Source organism: Tubulanus polymorphus, chromosome 8 (assembly GCF_964204645.1).
Source record: "Tubulanus polymorphus chromosome 8, tnTubPoly1.2, whole genome shotgun sequence".
In the NCBI taxonomy this organism is placed as follows: domain Eukaryota; kingdom Metazoa; phylum Nemertea; class Palaeonemertea; order Tubulaniformes; family Tubulanidae; genus Tubulanus; species Tubulanus polymorphus.
This window is the reverse complement of record NC_134032.1, coordinates 2,672,379-2,689,012: the sequence shown is the minus strand read 5'-3', so window position 1 is coordinate 2,689,012 and position 16,634 is coordinate 2,672,379. Positions and strand designations below refer to the sequence as shown.

Genomic DNA, 16,634 nt, shown 5'->3' with positions numbered 1-16,634 from the left:
TTATGAATTCAAATATAAATCCTCATACCCACACAAACTATCCAGCACAATTGGCCATACCTCCACATGAATCATCCCTGTACTATCTAACGAACTGATCCCTTTAAACACACTAACGATGACATTTTCAATTACTACTTCCCGACCCTCGTCTTTTTCGCCCAAAACGCCATAATTTTCGTTCCACAATTTTAATCGTATCGAAGAACTTGTCTCCTCATCACTTATAAGCACATCACGACGCTTCCATTCCACATCGTCACCGCTGACACCAGATGTTACACCATACACCTAAAATTTAATACAACAAACCATTATTTTGGGAACATAATGCCACTACATGCCACACATCCTAATGCCCTCTCAACAACCACATTTACATCACACAATCAGGATCCAGTTTCTTAGTTGTGAATTAACTCTAGTTCATTTGGTCAATATAAAATTCAAACTCTGAACTCAGAATCCAGTCTCACAGTTGTGAGTTAACTTTAGTTCATATCATCAATAAAGAATTTAAACTCTGAACTCGGAATCCAGTTCCACAGTGGTGAGTTAACTCAAGTTTATTTGATCATCAAGAATTTAGACTCTGAACTCAGGATCCAAGTTTCACAGTTGTAAGTTATAGAATTAACTCTTCACTTTCAACGGATTAACTCTGCGTCATGTAACTGCATTCATCCAGGCAATACCAACTTAGGGAGTCTGTCATTCAAATCAATTTATGTCCTACTTCAATACGGCACCAACAACATTGGTACTACATATGTGTAGCATCTAGTGCTACAACAAATCCTTACCAAGTCCTACGCATCCCATCCCAACTACAACAATAGGCATTTACCTTTGTCACCTTGCCCTTTACACTAACCCTGCGTCGCTTCGGGGAACGCAGAGCATCAGCGACAGACACCTTAGGGGCATGCAGATATCCTGACACCACATCGCTGTCAACTTCAAAGTCTTTAGTCTTAAATATCTGAAATAAATCAAAAGTATGACCAAACACATCATCCATGCTATTTACTACAAAACACCGCACTAATCAACCACTCCCTCTTCAATCATGACAACATCCTTTCGTAAATAACTGTCAACCTCACAACATCCCCATACTATCTTTTTAAAGATATTCCACATAACATTATACCATCCAAAAAATGAATCTGGTCTATCCATGCAATAACAACCAACAGCTACCCAGCCACCCATTATAGAATCACCTAAGCAACCATTTTCAACACGAACACTACATACCTTGGAATTCTTTGTCCCATAACATACAGGACCACTTGTAAATTTTAAATTGGTTACAGTCCTGAATGCACCAACAACCAATTTACATGCCAAATCCTTTGTGAGAATCAATTCCTTGACCTCATTACTCATTGTTATAACAGCTATCATCATAGACTTCTTTCGGTCTTCCGGGCCTCCGATCACTTTCACCCTAGTGCTGTTGTTGCAAGACATAGCCTACCTACAACATAACAATTCACAATCAGTCACATTGCAATATCTATAATTCCTACTGCAAAGCAGAAAACAACAGGATAACACATAGCAGAGCTTATTTCTATGCATGATTTGTCCACTTTCAAATCCAAAATCGCTGCTCCAGACTGAGAATGTCTTCACAAAAACATTACGGTGGTTTATCTTATGATAACTCCACAAGAACGTAGATTTGTAGCCTGGATTATATCTCAAATTTCCACAATCTTTGAACAACACCTGATCACATGCGTCAAACTAAAGGCAATGATATCAGAATTTTTGATGAAACAATCATTCATGACTAACAAATTTGAGCCAGAGAATAACATTTCTTCACAATTCCTACAATTATATCAGACAATTTGCCTAGGGGCAGTGACCATTGGCTGAAAGTGCATTAGTTGCATGCACACACTGTTTCAACAAATTACGTCATCTCTGTAAGAAAAACCGTAAACGAATATTGAACATAAACTATCACAAAACATTCCCCAATCCAATAGGGTCTCCTGTTGAAACATCCGCACGATTCTGCGATACAAATGTACTTTCTTCTACTCATAATATCATCATATAAATCACGGTAAGATTCAAGAATAGGGGACTAGTGGTTAGGTTTAGGGTTAGGTTTAGGTTTAGGGTTAGGTTTAGTTCCCTAATCTTCATTAATTACTATATATATTACTATTATTATATATCATCATTATCAATTACGATTATTATTACTTATTTGATTACTATCACTACATATATATATTGCTATAGTCCCCTATTCTTAAATCGCACCTAAATCACTGCATAGGATTTCATTACACATTCTGATGCTAGAACAGTGACTTGCAATTCAGTATATTGCCATCACGAAAGAGGTGCAGATCAGCTCTTATACCCAACTAAACACTTACCGCTAAGAACAAACTCCAAATGATCAACAATCTACTATTTTATCTACAACAATCCACTATCCGTATCTATCCGCGAGCCTAATGAATCACTGCAATCAAAACAACACCGACTATATACTAAAGACCAAATCCGCAGACCTTTTATTAATACACAATGCTAGTACCCACACATCACCCAAACACCTATATTACCCGCGCCCTGACGTCACGCCCCGCCCATTGCAGTACCAAACCAATCGCCAAAGCCTGCCTTCCACACGCACGCATTTCATCCATTGTCTTCTCAGTTGCCACAACAACACGCCATGTCCCTCCACAGCCGCGACCACACAACACGCGCACGGCCGCGGACTCATCCCCGGACCAAATCGGCCTAGGACAACCGCAAAAAAACTGCGCGATCGTACAAGGTGGTAACCTACAAAATGAATTGCGAGGGACCCGATAAAATATACATCCACGTATTCCCAACGCCAGAACATGATTCATATATCATAGTTTATTGTGCTATTGACACAAATATTTGCTTCATCACTCCTGATAATGTCATGTGACATTAACAACATTCCCCTCGACTGTGTTCCACGTTCCGTATGCGACAAAATGGTTCTCCCTCACTTGTAATTATTTTTATTATAAATGTAACATCTACTTACATTGGGAAATCATGTATTAAGATCATATCTTCTCAATTGGAAGCAATAATTAATGCCAAAATTCTAAGCCTACTATTCACTCAACCTTAATGAATTCTATATTATGGTTAATGAGCACTTTACACAAATACTTAGTTTGTTCTCAGGCGTTATTTGATGTGAAATTTACTAAATCAGTAATGCAACACTGACACATTTTTTTCGACCATATATGACACAATTTTCCCAGGCACATTCACACCTAGCATCAAACATTACACTATTCACTAACGCACCCAATTACACCATGACCCCACCCATACAATACATCCATTCACACACTTTTTGCCAAAGCCCACAAATCCATCCAAACACAGTTTCTTTCCGATTGTTTTCTAAACCAAACAGTGCAATCTTTATACAACCATTACATCATTATATCAACATTGCATGGCCTATTAATTACCAGAGCATTATCCCCTAAATGAATGCCTATCACAACAATTAGACAACCCAATCACCATGCCAGTAACACTTCCTCTGCGCTATTGTGTTCACACAGTCCACGACAATCATCGCTTTACATCAAGCATTAGAAAACCAAACAACTCCTAACAATAATAACCCCATTTATAACATGTTATCACTTTAATGAAACTTATGTAACGCTTCCCAAAATAGACAATCAAATAAATGTATTTTCATCATTTATTTATATCCTTTTTACATTCATTACATTAATAGTGTTTCGTTTTTCAGATTCAACTTTCGTTTTTCACGTGATGATTTAGTTTTCCATTTTGTAGTCACTTTTCATCAATCATCGGCGTATCGACGTGTGTCACTACATCGTCGTTCCGGGGATCAGCTGCGAGTTTTTTTTATTTGTAATGGGCTTTAATATGAAAATATATGCTGATGATAAATATATGATATTATGTTTGATATTGCAATTAATGTATTTGATAATGTATTGTCATGATTTTAATTAATATTAGCTATCACTCATGACGAGGACTTCTTTGTATTGCATGAATAACATTATATTTGTCAGCGATGATTATGTTGCATTAGATGTAATTGGATGGAACAAAATGGTAATTGCCATTGATATTTATCACATGATGTAATATTTGTATGTGATAAATACTATCATGGTTTTATTGTGTAGCATGAATGCAATGTATGTATTGGGCTAAAATTAAATAATATTTGTCAGCGATAAAAATCAGAAATGTTGTAATCGTGTATAGGGTAATCTATAATCATGATTTCAGTTAGCATTATTTATCATTAATTATGATGCATTATAAGTAATGGGCACGAATATGAATACATGAATATGGTCTATGTTAAATCAGTAATTTTAGTGTTATTGTAAAATTTGAAAATCTGTTATCATGATTGCATATTGCAGTACATAATCGTACTCTGCTCATGGCCTGATTGTGTCTCGGCTATCCTAATTTAAAAAAATTGTCTGGGGTGATATTCCAGTTGTGCGATCACTCTGTAGTTACTAATTTAGTATCAATGAACTGTTATTTTGTAGGTAGTGACTGTGATTTTATTCAAAAAAATATAGGTTAAATTCCATGCATTCTCAATTGAATAGCATGGTGCTGCTGCGTCAACATGATACCACGATCGTGGTCGACACAGTATCCAAATAATACGATCAAGACTGCGGAAAACCCGGTTATCGCTGCTTCGCCACTAGACATTGATTGATCCTTTACTAGGCTTCATACCTTAGAAATTCAGGGGTCGGTTGCATAGTCATGGCTTAGTCTATAGACCAGTCTAAGACCAAATTAGTTCTATAGCTAATCTAACAAGTAAAAACCAGTTTATGATTTAAAACCACTTTTGGACTTAAGTCACGTCTGCACAACCGGGCCCAGGAATTAATCACTAGTTTTTCAATGAGGAGCAACGTCTTTTTAGCCACATGCATGGGGGATCATATTTAAAACGATAATCCTCGATTAATCCTCATAACCCGAGGGCAACTGCAAAAGTGGTGTCCTAGGATTCAAGGCATCTAACTGAAGAGGAATAATGTCAGACAATCTTTCATGAAGGTTTTCTGTGTAACAACAGAAATCCCTAAATAGGGCCTATAGCTGCATAACAACGGGCTCTTCGATATGTGACCTAAAGGGATTAAGCAGAATCGGTGGGAAAAATGAAACGGTCAACACTACGATGGTTTTAATACTCTCGGTGCAATCCTCTTTTTGAAATAAACGGAGACGAGTAAACATCACATCCAAAATAACTTAGATCATAATTATTTGACCACAGCGTGGCAGCACTGACTGGTGCATGTCAGACTCAGGCTTGGGCAGTCACCATCTCATCTCCTTAAGTTATTTAAGCTGTGAAAAAGTATATTCTTTTGTGATTTTCCAAATTCAAATGGTTAATAAAAATGAAGCAAGGAAGCAATTTAAGTTTACCTTTATTAGGAAGAGACATATATTTAATCAAATAGTCTACAATTTGCAGACCTGTACATGCACAGTGACTAAGGAAAATCCCATGGGAAAATCAGTAATTAAGCATCAAATATGTTGTTTATAGATATAGTAATATTGAAAATTATTTCATTCAATCATTGGATTTCAACTAATCTACATATATGATCTTTAGTAGGAAACACATAGGTAACAAAAATTACTTATTTACTATGAATCAATTATGCAGAGAATAATACAGATATATAATATGAAACATGAACATGACGTAATTTATGTATATCTGATTAAATATATTTTAAATATGAAAGTTAACATGAACATCTTGCAAGCTAGATTGTGGATGAATGTCTGATGAATTCATAGACAAGTCATGCTCTTAGTTAGCAAGATGTCGTCATAACCAGAAAGTAACATTAAGTCTATAAGAGTTCATGTTACGCTTCTTTATCCATTTTTGCGAGTGAATGTTGCAGTGATATACATAAAGCTTGTTAATTGCTGAAATGTTAAATTTAAAAGTTATTATTTGAATAGCAGAGAAATAGCAGAGAAATTAAAATACACAATAGTGTACATCAAAGCAGACATTATAAGTTACCTGATTTATTGTCAATTCAGACATATGACTCGAATGGCTCCATCTTGAGTATACTGGTATGTGCAAGAACATGCATTAATGCCTCAGTACAAGTGTGGTCTGTTGGGTTGGTGTCGAAGTGTAATGTTGTTGCAGGCATATTGTATTTTGCCAGGATAAGCGAAGTGACTTGTTGAAGTAGACATGTTTGAAGTAGAGGAATATGTTGAATAATAGAAAGTTACATAACTTTTCTGAAAGTGAGAAAGATATTTATAATCAGTTATTGGTGCGAAGGAATTTCCTCAATATTTCAAGGATATGATGAAAAATGTGAAAATTTCACAGTTAATGATGTGGTCATTATTAACTTTTGTCATATTATTATCATCACACCAAAAAACAAGATTTTAAATGTTTTCATCCCAAAAACAGAATTGTGTTCAAAGGGGACATATACCTAATGTGATCTCATCAATTTCAACAAAGTTACATGCGAGAACTGCAGAGTTAAATTTTTTAAGATACAGTATAAAACAATTCTGTCCGGTAAGGGTAAATAAATGGATGACTGACACTACATTTAGAACATGTACATGTATAATGAACTATCTAGGGTCAAAAAGGACCCATACTCTAAACATTTTAAACAGCCCATCAGGAAAACCACATAAAATCTTACTGGTAATTTCTAACAATTTCAGGAGTTTTCACATTTTTCTCATGCATTTATCTCATCCCTGCTACTTTACCTTGTGGAGACATTGTTGAAACAGTTCATATGTTTTAATGGCATGTTTTGTAGATACTGTAGCCAGTCATGATACGAACAATGGATCCTCTTGTTTTACGTGGCCTGAAAATAGTTAAATAATTTTCTAAGTAATTGTTCTTAATGATACGTTTTCATGGAGGTACATCTACCTTTCTGTAACCTACCTTTTTAAAAATAGTAATATCAATGCATGTTCCTCAATATAGAAGAACTTTTGCTGTGTAACTGTCCATATAAGGTGGGACAGCTACACCTCAATGGACAGTTTCTGTCCACTGAAGTGTCCTAGTGTTATTTGATTTCCTGATGTTATTTGATTTGAGGCATCGTGATGTTATTTGATTTCACAGGTTGTTTACTAGTTCATGATTTTCGTATCACACAGTCTGGGAAAAATCATTGTTTTATTCATTGGTCATTTCATGGGTGCAAATACTGAAGATAAATCATCACTTTTGATATCCCAATGCAATATGGGGTCCTATTATAAGATCGCATGATTCTGAGATATGAACCAAAAATCTAGTCTCCATTGAAGATATCATAATATAAATCACTGCATATGGTTTTGTGAGAGATTCTGATAGAGCAGCGATTTGAAATTCAGTTGATTGCCTCAATCACAAGAGGTATCATACCAGTATAAAGTTATTGGTAATTTATTAAACGATTATCAATTGAATCCACTTTAACATACTCATGCTCTGATACACATCACTGATACTCATACACATTGCGTACTGATCAAATGCAGTGTCATTTGTCAATTTTGACCATGTATTGGTATCTATACTTTTATTATTTTATCATGTTGATATATTTTTCAATGTACTGTATCTATTTTATTCTAGTTCAGGTAGTATCCCATATGAGGCAGTGTCATTAGATACTAAATCTGGGGCCAGGAATAGTTGATTGGTTTGTTGTATTTGTTAGCACGATGGTGCATCATCATTCCTGGAATTATATCACAGATTTAAATTTCATAGCCAGTCATATAAATCATAATTTTTACTGTAAAACATTATGAAAATTTGTGTATTTATAAACATTTCTCAATATTGGCATCTAAAAAATATTTATATACATTATTTATTTCCCATTAGGCTAAAAAAATTGATACCTTGTTTTCAGCTCTGCTGAGCTTAAAACTTGACCAAGCCAGCCCCCTATCTACCCTATACATTACATCTTTAAAAACGTGACCAATTTTACCACAACAGACCCGGCCGCTATAGAAATGAACTGTTTACAAATTTTACCATATTTTACAAATATGACCCGACCGCTGCGAAGAAACAAGGTATCATTTTTGTTGAGCCTTATTTTCTTTTGTATAAACATAGAAATTATTGATCAAGTATCTGTAATTACCAATAATTATTAATTTGTTGACGAGTAAATCCCATTCATGTCTTGAATATTCTTCTTCTTTGCGATCATGATCCATTAACCAACATCCTGTATTAGCTCAATATCTTCTGGTAATATCAACAGTTATGTCTGAAAAAACATTTATCAAATACATGCATATATGGAAGGTCAGTGGGATATTTTGTCGAGGTGATTCGAATTTTGTATACGAAAAGTTACAGCTTATAATTAGAGGAATCCTAGCGAAACTATATCGTGATGACTGTAGAAAGTGGGTACTATATGAATGTGCGGTCGTGCAAAACCAGTGACATATACATGATCTACAAGCGTTCCAGCATTTGTAGTTGGCATAGTAACACATTGTACATATCCAAATGTTTCGAGCATATTTGCAACACTCGACGATACTAATACATTTTCATTGAAATCACCAACAATAGCTATTTGATCAGAGTGTGATCGTATTTCACAAATAACATCTCTCAGAGCTATTTTGAATGGAGTTACATTGTAGGAGGGAGGACGATATATTACAGCAAATGCTATTCCGGATTTGTGATCCTTTATGGCCATACATTCAATATTCTTTGTTTGTAGCGGAATCTGGTCATAATCTGATGTTAATTTTGCATAAATACCTACACCACCGTGAATTTGTGTTACCATTTCATGATCAATATCATAACTCATAGATCTTGTCTGATGGTGGAAGTTATATCCCTGAATGTCGACACTGTTGTGATCATCAGTTAACCAGGTTTCAGTGACACAAATATAATCTATTCCCGAAAGCCTTTCATCATTAGCAATATCATTATAGTGGGCGGGTAAACCTTCAGTATTATGTAGAGCCATAGTGAGGGTACAGTCGTTACATAGATCATTTTCAGTTTGTATGAATGGAGTCATATTTTCAACGCTTGGTTTAATGAGCTCATTGCAAAAAATTGCCTTGGGTGAATAATCCTCAAGAATTAAACCTTCAATAGATGTCACTCGACTCAGTGCTACGTCTGCCTGTCCAGGTGAGAAAATCTTTTTCAACGAAACTACTGCGTTTTGTGCTGTAACTCCTTGAACTTTATGAACTGTACAGGCCCAAGCTAATTTCAATGGGAATTGTCGACGCACGCCTTTATTTTTCATCGCTGATTCCTCAACTCGTACTATTGGTGTACTATTTTCTGGCACATTAGAAACATTAGACGTATTACGTAGTTCTTTACCGATTTTTTTATCATCAAAAATCACATATATTGTAGTACATTCCATGTCATCATCAAATGATATATGCGACACAGTGCCAAGAACTCCATTGACTAGTCCATCTGAAACATTGATATTCTTAGTCAGCATAACTCTTGCATTATAGGCTAACAATAAGCTTTTTGCCGATGATAAGCTCTTATTGCTTATGTGGTAATTAACTTTTTTTATCAATCTGCCAGTTCTTGGATCTTTAGTCAAATCATGTGCTGCAATTTCAACAATGTTAGTGCAGTTTTCTGTCAACATGGCTGTATTAACGTCGTCTACTTGATTGTTCGTAGAGTATATACCTAAAGCAGTTGCATTGGTTTCACCTGTAACTCTTGCTTTCAAGGTTGCGTCGTCTGTATCTGATAGCATATCTTCTTTCTTTTTTGATCTTAGTCGGTTCAACATAGCTGCAAATTCACCACCTTTTTGGCGCATTATTTCTTGTAATTCTACAATTTCAAATACATTAGTCCATAAATCAACACCATTATCAGGCGGTGAATACAGAGGTTTGCCTTTGACTGGAGGCAGTTGATAGAAATCACCGACAGCTATAACACTGACATTACCAAATGGAGAATAATCAGGACATTGTTTTATCTGCCTCAATCTGCCGTGTACATAACCAAGCATTTTATGATCAACCATAGATATTTCATCGATTATCACTATTTGGAGACTGTTGAACTTCACACGTAATTCAGATATTTTGTCATCGCTCAAAGGTACATACGGTAATTTAGCTCCAATGTTAATAGCAAACGTATTATGAATTGTAGTCGCACCAATATTGTATGCGGCAACACCTGTTGGAGCAGTCAAACAAACAGTTACATCATCTGGGTTTTCAGCAGTTGGTGCAAGAATTCTTGATGCCTCATATTTGATAGCCTTTATCAAATGTGATTTTCCTGTACCTGCTCCGCCTGTTAGAAATATATGAAATGGTTTAGGGTTATGACCATTACGAATATCAATACACCACTGTCTCAGTTTATAGAATACCTCTTTCTGTTGATTGTTCAATGATCGAATTAATTTCCATGCAGCGTCTTTTGATAGGGCTGCATTTGAATTTTCAATTGCATAGTTGCCAGGTGATTTTTTTTCTGCGGTATACTGCAAATCCGGTATATCATTAGGGTCATTTTCATTGTCATCGTGGGTATTAGGTTGTGATTCAGCAATAGCCTCATGTCTTTCATGTTCACATTCCGGTGCAATTTGAGCCCATGCATCCTCGTACTCATCATTTGTATTCAACATTTCTTGCGCCATGTCAAATGTTTCAATATCGGCTTCGAACCAACTGCGATGTTTGTCTACAATATGTTTAACAGCCGTTAATGGTGCTGAACCTAAACATACATGCCCTGTTTCATAGAAAACTTCGAATGTTTCAAAACCTGGTGGTTTTAATTGTTCATCTTGACGATATGGCAGAAATAATTGTAGACTTGTTTGATAATGTTTTTCAGGTTGTTTTGTTTTTGAAAATCTAGCATACCTGACAACTGCCGGGGCTGTGTTGGTTCTCTTTCTGATATATCCACTCTCATTTTTCAATGCTATGCTGCTGTTGTTCACTTGAGATTTTGCGAGAATCCTATATTCAGAGCAGAATTGAGCCAAACACATTTGTTCAAATTCCTCATCATCAGGTCGATTTTGATATCGTTCTACGATGCCAGTCATCCATACATCATCATCAGTCAAATCGTGATCTGCGCTTTTTGATTGTAATACGCTCAGTGGTTTACTTAATTTAATGATATTGTCACCTGTAGGAATAAACTGAACTTTTCGAGATCCTTGCTTCATTTTTAGATTACAAACTCGATACACTGCTTCTTGAGCTGACACCTCACGATTATGGAGATAAGTTGAACCTAATGATTTCATGGCTTGTTTCGCGCTTTGATTATTATCTGCAGCCTCCGCTCTTGTGTGTTCTAATAAAAGACCCATTTCTCGTTCACTCTTTGAGATATACGATACTATGTATACTACGCATGCAAATGCATCAGTCACATACTGTATATCCATGTTAGCCTGCCAGGCTCTCAATAATGCAGGATTGTATTGATTTACCCAACATTCATTTGGTTCCCTTTTCAAAACGACACTACTCTTACGTGATAAACAACGATAAGCTTCTTCAAACATATCTTGTGTGATTCCAATTGATCTGTACAGTGATTCTGTAGTTGATAAATCAGTATCCTCTTTGTTCATCAATTCCCACACTTTCTGTAATATTTCTTTCGCTTGATCGGGACTCATTGCATTGCTAGCTGCCTCAATTTGTTCATTTAATGGTTCTTCATTATTCGATTCATCAGTACTTGGTGGTGGTGGGGGTTCGTATTTTTCTTGAGTCAAAAATGTTTGTAATGAAGGATTCTTTGGGAAATTAAACCTACATTTAGTACCTTTCTTGCGGCATGTTTTTGAGTGTCTTTTGCTGTGCATTTGGACACTGGTTACAGTTTCATGTAATTCAGGATCCTCAGAATCATCAGGTAATTTACAGGTGATATATCGATCTACAAACGAGGTGACATTAGCGTCGTCATCAATTCCTGATTTCGGTGCGTCTTTTACCCATATCAGTGCATGTACATGTGGGCTGCCTCTCATCTGGAATTCTACTCGATAAAAAAAGTCTTGAATTTCACCAATAGGTTGCGCTGGGGATTTGATAACATCATTAAGGAATGTATGAAATCTGTGATCAAAAATGCGTGCAGCAGTGACAGGATTGCGTCTCAAAATACCACATTTCTCAGACCATGACAATTCACTAACTGGTTTATTGCATCCATCGATTCGCATTATAGCTTCTAAATGTTCATTCCATCTCATTTCAGCGGCTGAAAATGACACAAAAAATGTAGGGACACCTAATTGCCGAACCATAGCCAATAAGTCTTTTTGAGCAGCCTGCCAGAATGGTGGTGTTCCTCGTATTGGTTTCAAAAACTTGTAGCCATCATTATACTTGAAGATATCATTCACGTCTTTGAGATTTCTTAGACTATCCAATCCGACATGAAATTGCCGAGTGCTATCTTTCACTCCTTTTCGTAGCGCTATCGATACATTTGATGCAACCTGATTAATTTCTGACAAAAATTGTGAATAGAAAATAAAGTCAGTATTTCGAGAGAATCTTGGATCAGCGTTCATCAATCGGGTATGTAAATATCGTGCGAGAGTGATTCTTTCATCACGAACAGCATGATAAGTGAATCTTCCAGTAGGAAACAATGTGGGGAATGATTTGGCTTCATTTTCTTTGTCGGTTAATATTTGTATTGGGCTGTTATTTTCAGCTGGTGCCGGACACAAAATATCATTAAAGTGTGCATCAAGAATTTCTTGACCAATATCAATTGGTTGTAGACATGAATTCATATACATTTCGTGTAGATTTTCTGCCTCGGTTTCTTCCTGTGAATCAGTTCCATTTGTTTCCTTATCTGCTTCACTCTTAGCAGTAGGTAAGGAATTCACACAGCTTTCATCTATATTGGACGACGATTTATCAGTTGAGAGCACTTCAGATTCTGATTCTTCATCAATTTTTTCAAGACAATTGGTCCAGTCTTGGTTCAGTTCAATGTCACGATAGTGTTTGTTAATTGATTTTAAAGTGGTAAGAGCATCCATGATTTTTTTCTGGTCAACAAACTGATACTGATAGTGACCCTTGTACGTGAGTTTGCGTTTCAATTTAACTTTCATCATTTGATCATCAGATGAATCACGAGGTAATATTGTAGTAGTTTTTTTAACATCACTTGGCACACATACAACAGGCCCATGACAACCATGCTGTCCTTGCCTCGGCAAAGCAATCATCTTAATGAATGGAATGTTTATCGCAATAAGATGCTCCTCCAGTGGATTCAGATGTGATAATTCTCTTGGAACTCTATCTAACTGCAAATTATTGCAAGCAGCCTCACATGGTATCTTAGCCATCAATAACTTATGATGACAATTGTGACAAATCCACTGCTTAATTGATGGTTCAGTTTTCAAGGTGCATGGTGTTGGACAATCTTCATTGCAGACATGTAGATATGTATTTGTTATACATTTTTGAGCAATTTCAGCATGTGTAGGTCCATGAGTAGTGTAATTGTTTTCAATAAGATCTTTAACTTGATTTCTGAACAAGAGTCGATGACACACAGAGCAGACATATTCAGGACCGTCTTTAGATACACGTCGAAATTCACTGATCACATAGTTGATGTCTTTCTTTTTCAATTTTTCATTTTCACGACGTGATCTTGTGGAAGCAACAACCATTTCCTTGATTTTAGGATCACCTGCATACTTGTTGATGCTTAGTCTTTTCATTTTATCACGATGTTGCATGTTGGTTTGATACTTTTCAACACTGAATGTTTTAACTTGGGCTCGATGCTGTTCATCATTTCGGTTTTTTCAATGCTGTTAAATTTAACTTGGGCTTGATGCTGTTCATGATTTTGGTATTTTTCAATGCTGTAAGATTTAACTTGGCGTCGATGCTGTTCATCATTTTGGTATTTTTCAATGCTGTAAGATTTAACATGGCCTCGATGCTGTTCATCATTTTGGTATTTTTCAATGCTGTAAGATTTAACTTGGGCTCGATGCTGTTCATCATTTTGGTATTTTTCAATGCTGTAAGATTTAACTTGGCCTCGATGCTGTTCATCATTTTGGTATTTTTCAATGCTGTAACATTTAATTTGGGCTCGATGCTGTTCATCATTTTGGTATTTTTCAATGCTGTAAGATTTAACTTGGCGTCGATGCTGTTCATCATTTTGGTATTTTGCAATGCTGTAAGATTTAACTTGGGCTTGATGCTGTTCATCATTATGATATTTCTCGATGCTGTTAGTTCTTAGTTGTGCTCGATGTTGCTCATCACTTTTGTATTTCTGAATACTACAAAGCTTAGCTTTATTTCTGAAGTCAACGTCACTTTTGTATTTCTCTGATGTTCGCTTATTTACCTTTTGCTTATAATTGATATCATTATAGTATCTTCTAAGAGTACTAGACATCTTCGTTCTACGATAAGACGAGTCATCATCATTGTATCTGATTTGCCTCTGCTGGTTTTGATTTAAACGATAGGCCTCGTCATTTTTTGATTTCATACATGCTAATTTCTGTTTGTGCTGTTTGTAATCTTCATCTTCATGATATCTTTGATAATTATACTGCCTTTTCAGGGCTTTTTTATCATCCGTTTTTTCAGTATTTCGTCGCTTGCCACACCAAGAGCAAATACATTCCTCAGATTGTTTCACACATGACACAACTTCATATTGTACACCTCTGCAATTTTTCAAATAAATGTTGCCATTTAATTCACACACACGATTTGGTGCACTGAAAGTAGAACCAGCGAATCGTAACCAACCATTGCCTACAAATGTATATATATCAGCATGCAGTAAATCAGCTGTTGCAAGAATTTCAACCTCTGTCACCCAAGTACCTGTATATTTCATACGGGATTCATCAATATACTCATTTATAGTAAGTTGTGGATTTCTCAGATGTGGTTGGAATTTGTCGGAATTCTGCCGCATGTGCTTTAAAACTTCGGTGAGTATAGCCCGATGATATTGCTCAGTTCCACAGATTGAATATGAAATTGCCCGAAAAAAACAGCTTCCATCGCCTTTAATTTTCTGCGTATTACATGGAGAGTAGAGTTGTCCATCATATTTGGGCATACATTCATATCCGAGAGTTGAGGGTCGACAATGAATACCTAGAATAGAGCATAATGTTTTGCACTGACCTTTTTCTAGTGGGTTGTAAATTAAATCATCATGCTGCACGGATTCACTAGTAACAATTACATCGCATTCATCTACTTTTGGGTTTGTATAGGGCAGTTCATCTTCACTACTTGTTTGTTGGTAGTTTGGAGAGTATGTAGTCGTTGTTTCGATAATGCTATTCTCTACAGTAGTTTCAATTTCATGGTTGATAGAAGCCACTGTAATTTCATACTGTATTGGTTGCCTCTGATTCATTGAAGCTGCAAGATTCTGACAATGTTTGACAATACAATTAACACAAGAGTACCTTACTAATACAGCATGTCCATCAGCGGGCATCATTCCTGATGCATCTCTCGAATGTGAATCAAATACCCAGTACATGTCATCCTGTTTTAAAACACAAAATGTATTTCCAGCAAATGTTATAAAGCATGTGTCGTAATTAAGCAGATTATTGTGCAAACATTCATGTAGTTCACTGATAATTCCAAAATTTCCAGCTCTCATTTCATCAGATAATTCAGATATAGCAACTTGAGGGGATCCAACAGTCACATTATAAATGGAATTTCCAATCTCAACAGCAGTTGGTAGCTCACTGATCAATAAATACATATTTGTTATTGTATTCATATTAGTCAATGTTGCGTATAAATCATTTCCAATATTCAATACTGAATCAATATCATGAGGCATACAGCTTTATTTGATGCATGAATCATTGCAGCTAATGCATTTGTTACACATTGCTTACCTGAATGAATACCGTATTTTGGATGACCCTGGTGGAAATTTCCATGAATTGATGAACATCTCATATTCTCAGCACTTAAACATGACTCACTGTTACCAAAATTGCCATCACAATCTCTACACGAAATCATACTCGAAATTGGTTGAATAGATGAGTCAGCTTTCATTTTCGATGAGGTTTCATGTATATTGTGACCAGCGTTATCATGTTAAATCTTATCACAGTTGTCAAGTGTAATCTTTTCACAGATTCCATATATAGCCTTTTCATAGTTGCCTTGTTTAGTCTTATCATAGTTGTCATGCATAATCGTATCACAGTTGTCATGATTGAAGTCACAAAAAACTGATTTCACTTCAATTGTCTTAACTTTGTTTTTTGTCATATCTTCATTCGAATTAGTTCCACAATTTTGATTCATAGTCTGATCATAGATCTCATTAATATTCATTTCATGTTTTTCAGTCATTTTCATTTCATCTTTTTCATTTGTTTTCAAATCATAGTTTCCATTCATATGCATTTCATATTTTGCATTCATTTTCATTCCATGTTTTTCAGTCA

At 35.7% G+C, this 16,634-nt stretch overlaps 2 protein-coding genes across 2 annotated transcripts; both read right to left on the bottom strand.

The window, feature by feature from the left end:
• On the bottom strand, window positions 1-8,374 carry LOC141910021 (uncharacterized). The gene is made up of 6 exons (XM_074800711.1): window positions 8,250-8,374; window positions 6,853-6,956; window positions 6,122-6,354; window positions 1,261-1,483; window positions 848-982; window positions 1-291 (listed from the first exon to the last, which is right to left on the bottom strand). Exons 4-6 carry the CDS (start codon window positions 1,474-1,476, stop codon window positions 1-3), a joined length of 642 nt encoding a protein of 213 aa, XP_074656812.1. The 5' UTR covers window positions 1,477-1,483; window positions 6,122-6,354; window positions 6,853-6,956; window positions 8,250-8,374.
• Window positions 8,375-8,477: 103 nt separating this feature from the next.
• LOC141910020 (uncharacterized) lies at window positions 8,478-13,883 on the bottom strand. The gene has a single exon (XM_074800709.1). It carries the CDS (start codon window positions 13,881-13,883, stop codon window positions 8,478-8,480), a length of 5,406 nt encoding a protein of 1,801 aa, XP_074656810.1.
• Window positions 13,884-16,634: the final 2,751 nt, after the last annotated feature.

What these genes read in the sequence shown, in the direction of transcription:
- LOC141910021 (XM_074800711.1), bottom strand. Translation starts at nt 1,476, where the DNA reads ATGTCTTGCAACAACAGCACTAGGGTGAAAGTGATCGGAGGCCCGGAA. An exon ending in ATGGGACAAAGAATTCCAAG is followed by an intron (nt 983 to 1,260) that starts GTATGTAGTGTT and finishes GATTTATTTCAG; the next exon opens with ATATTTAAGACTAAAGACTT. An exon ending in TAAAGGGCAAGGTGACAAAG is followed by an intron (nt 292 to 847) that starts GTAAATGCCTAT and finishes ATTAAATTTTAG; the next exon opens with GTGTATGGTGTAACATCTGG.
- LOC141910020 (XM_074800709.1), bottom strand. Translation starts at nt 13,883, where the DNA reads ATGAAAAGACTAAGCATCAACAAGTATGCAGGTGATCCTAAAATCAAG.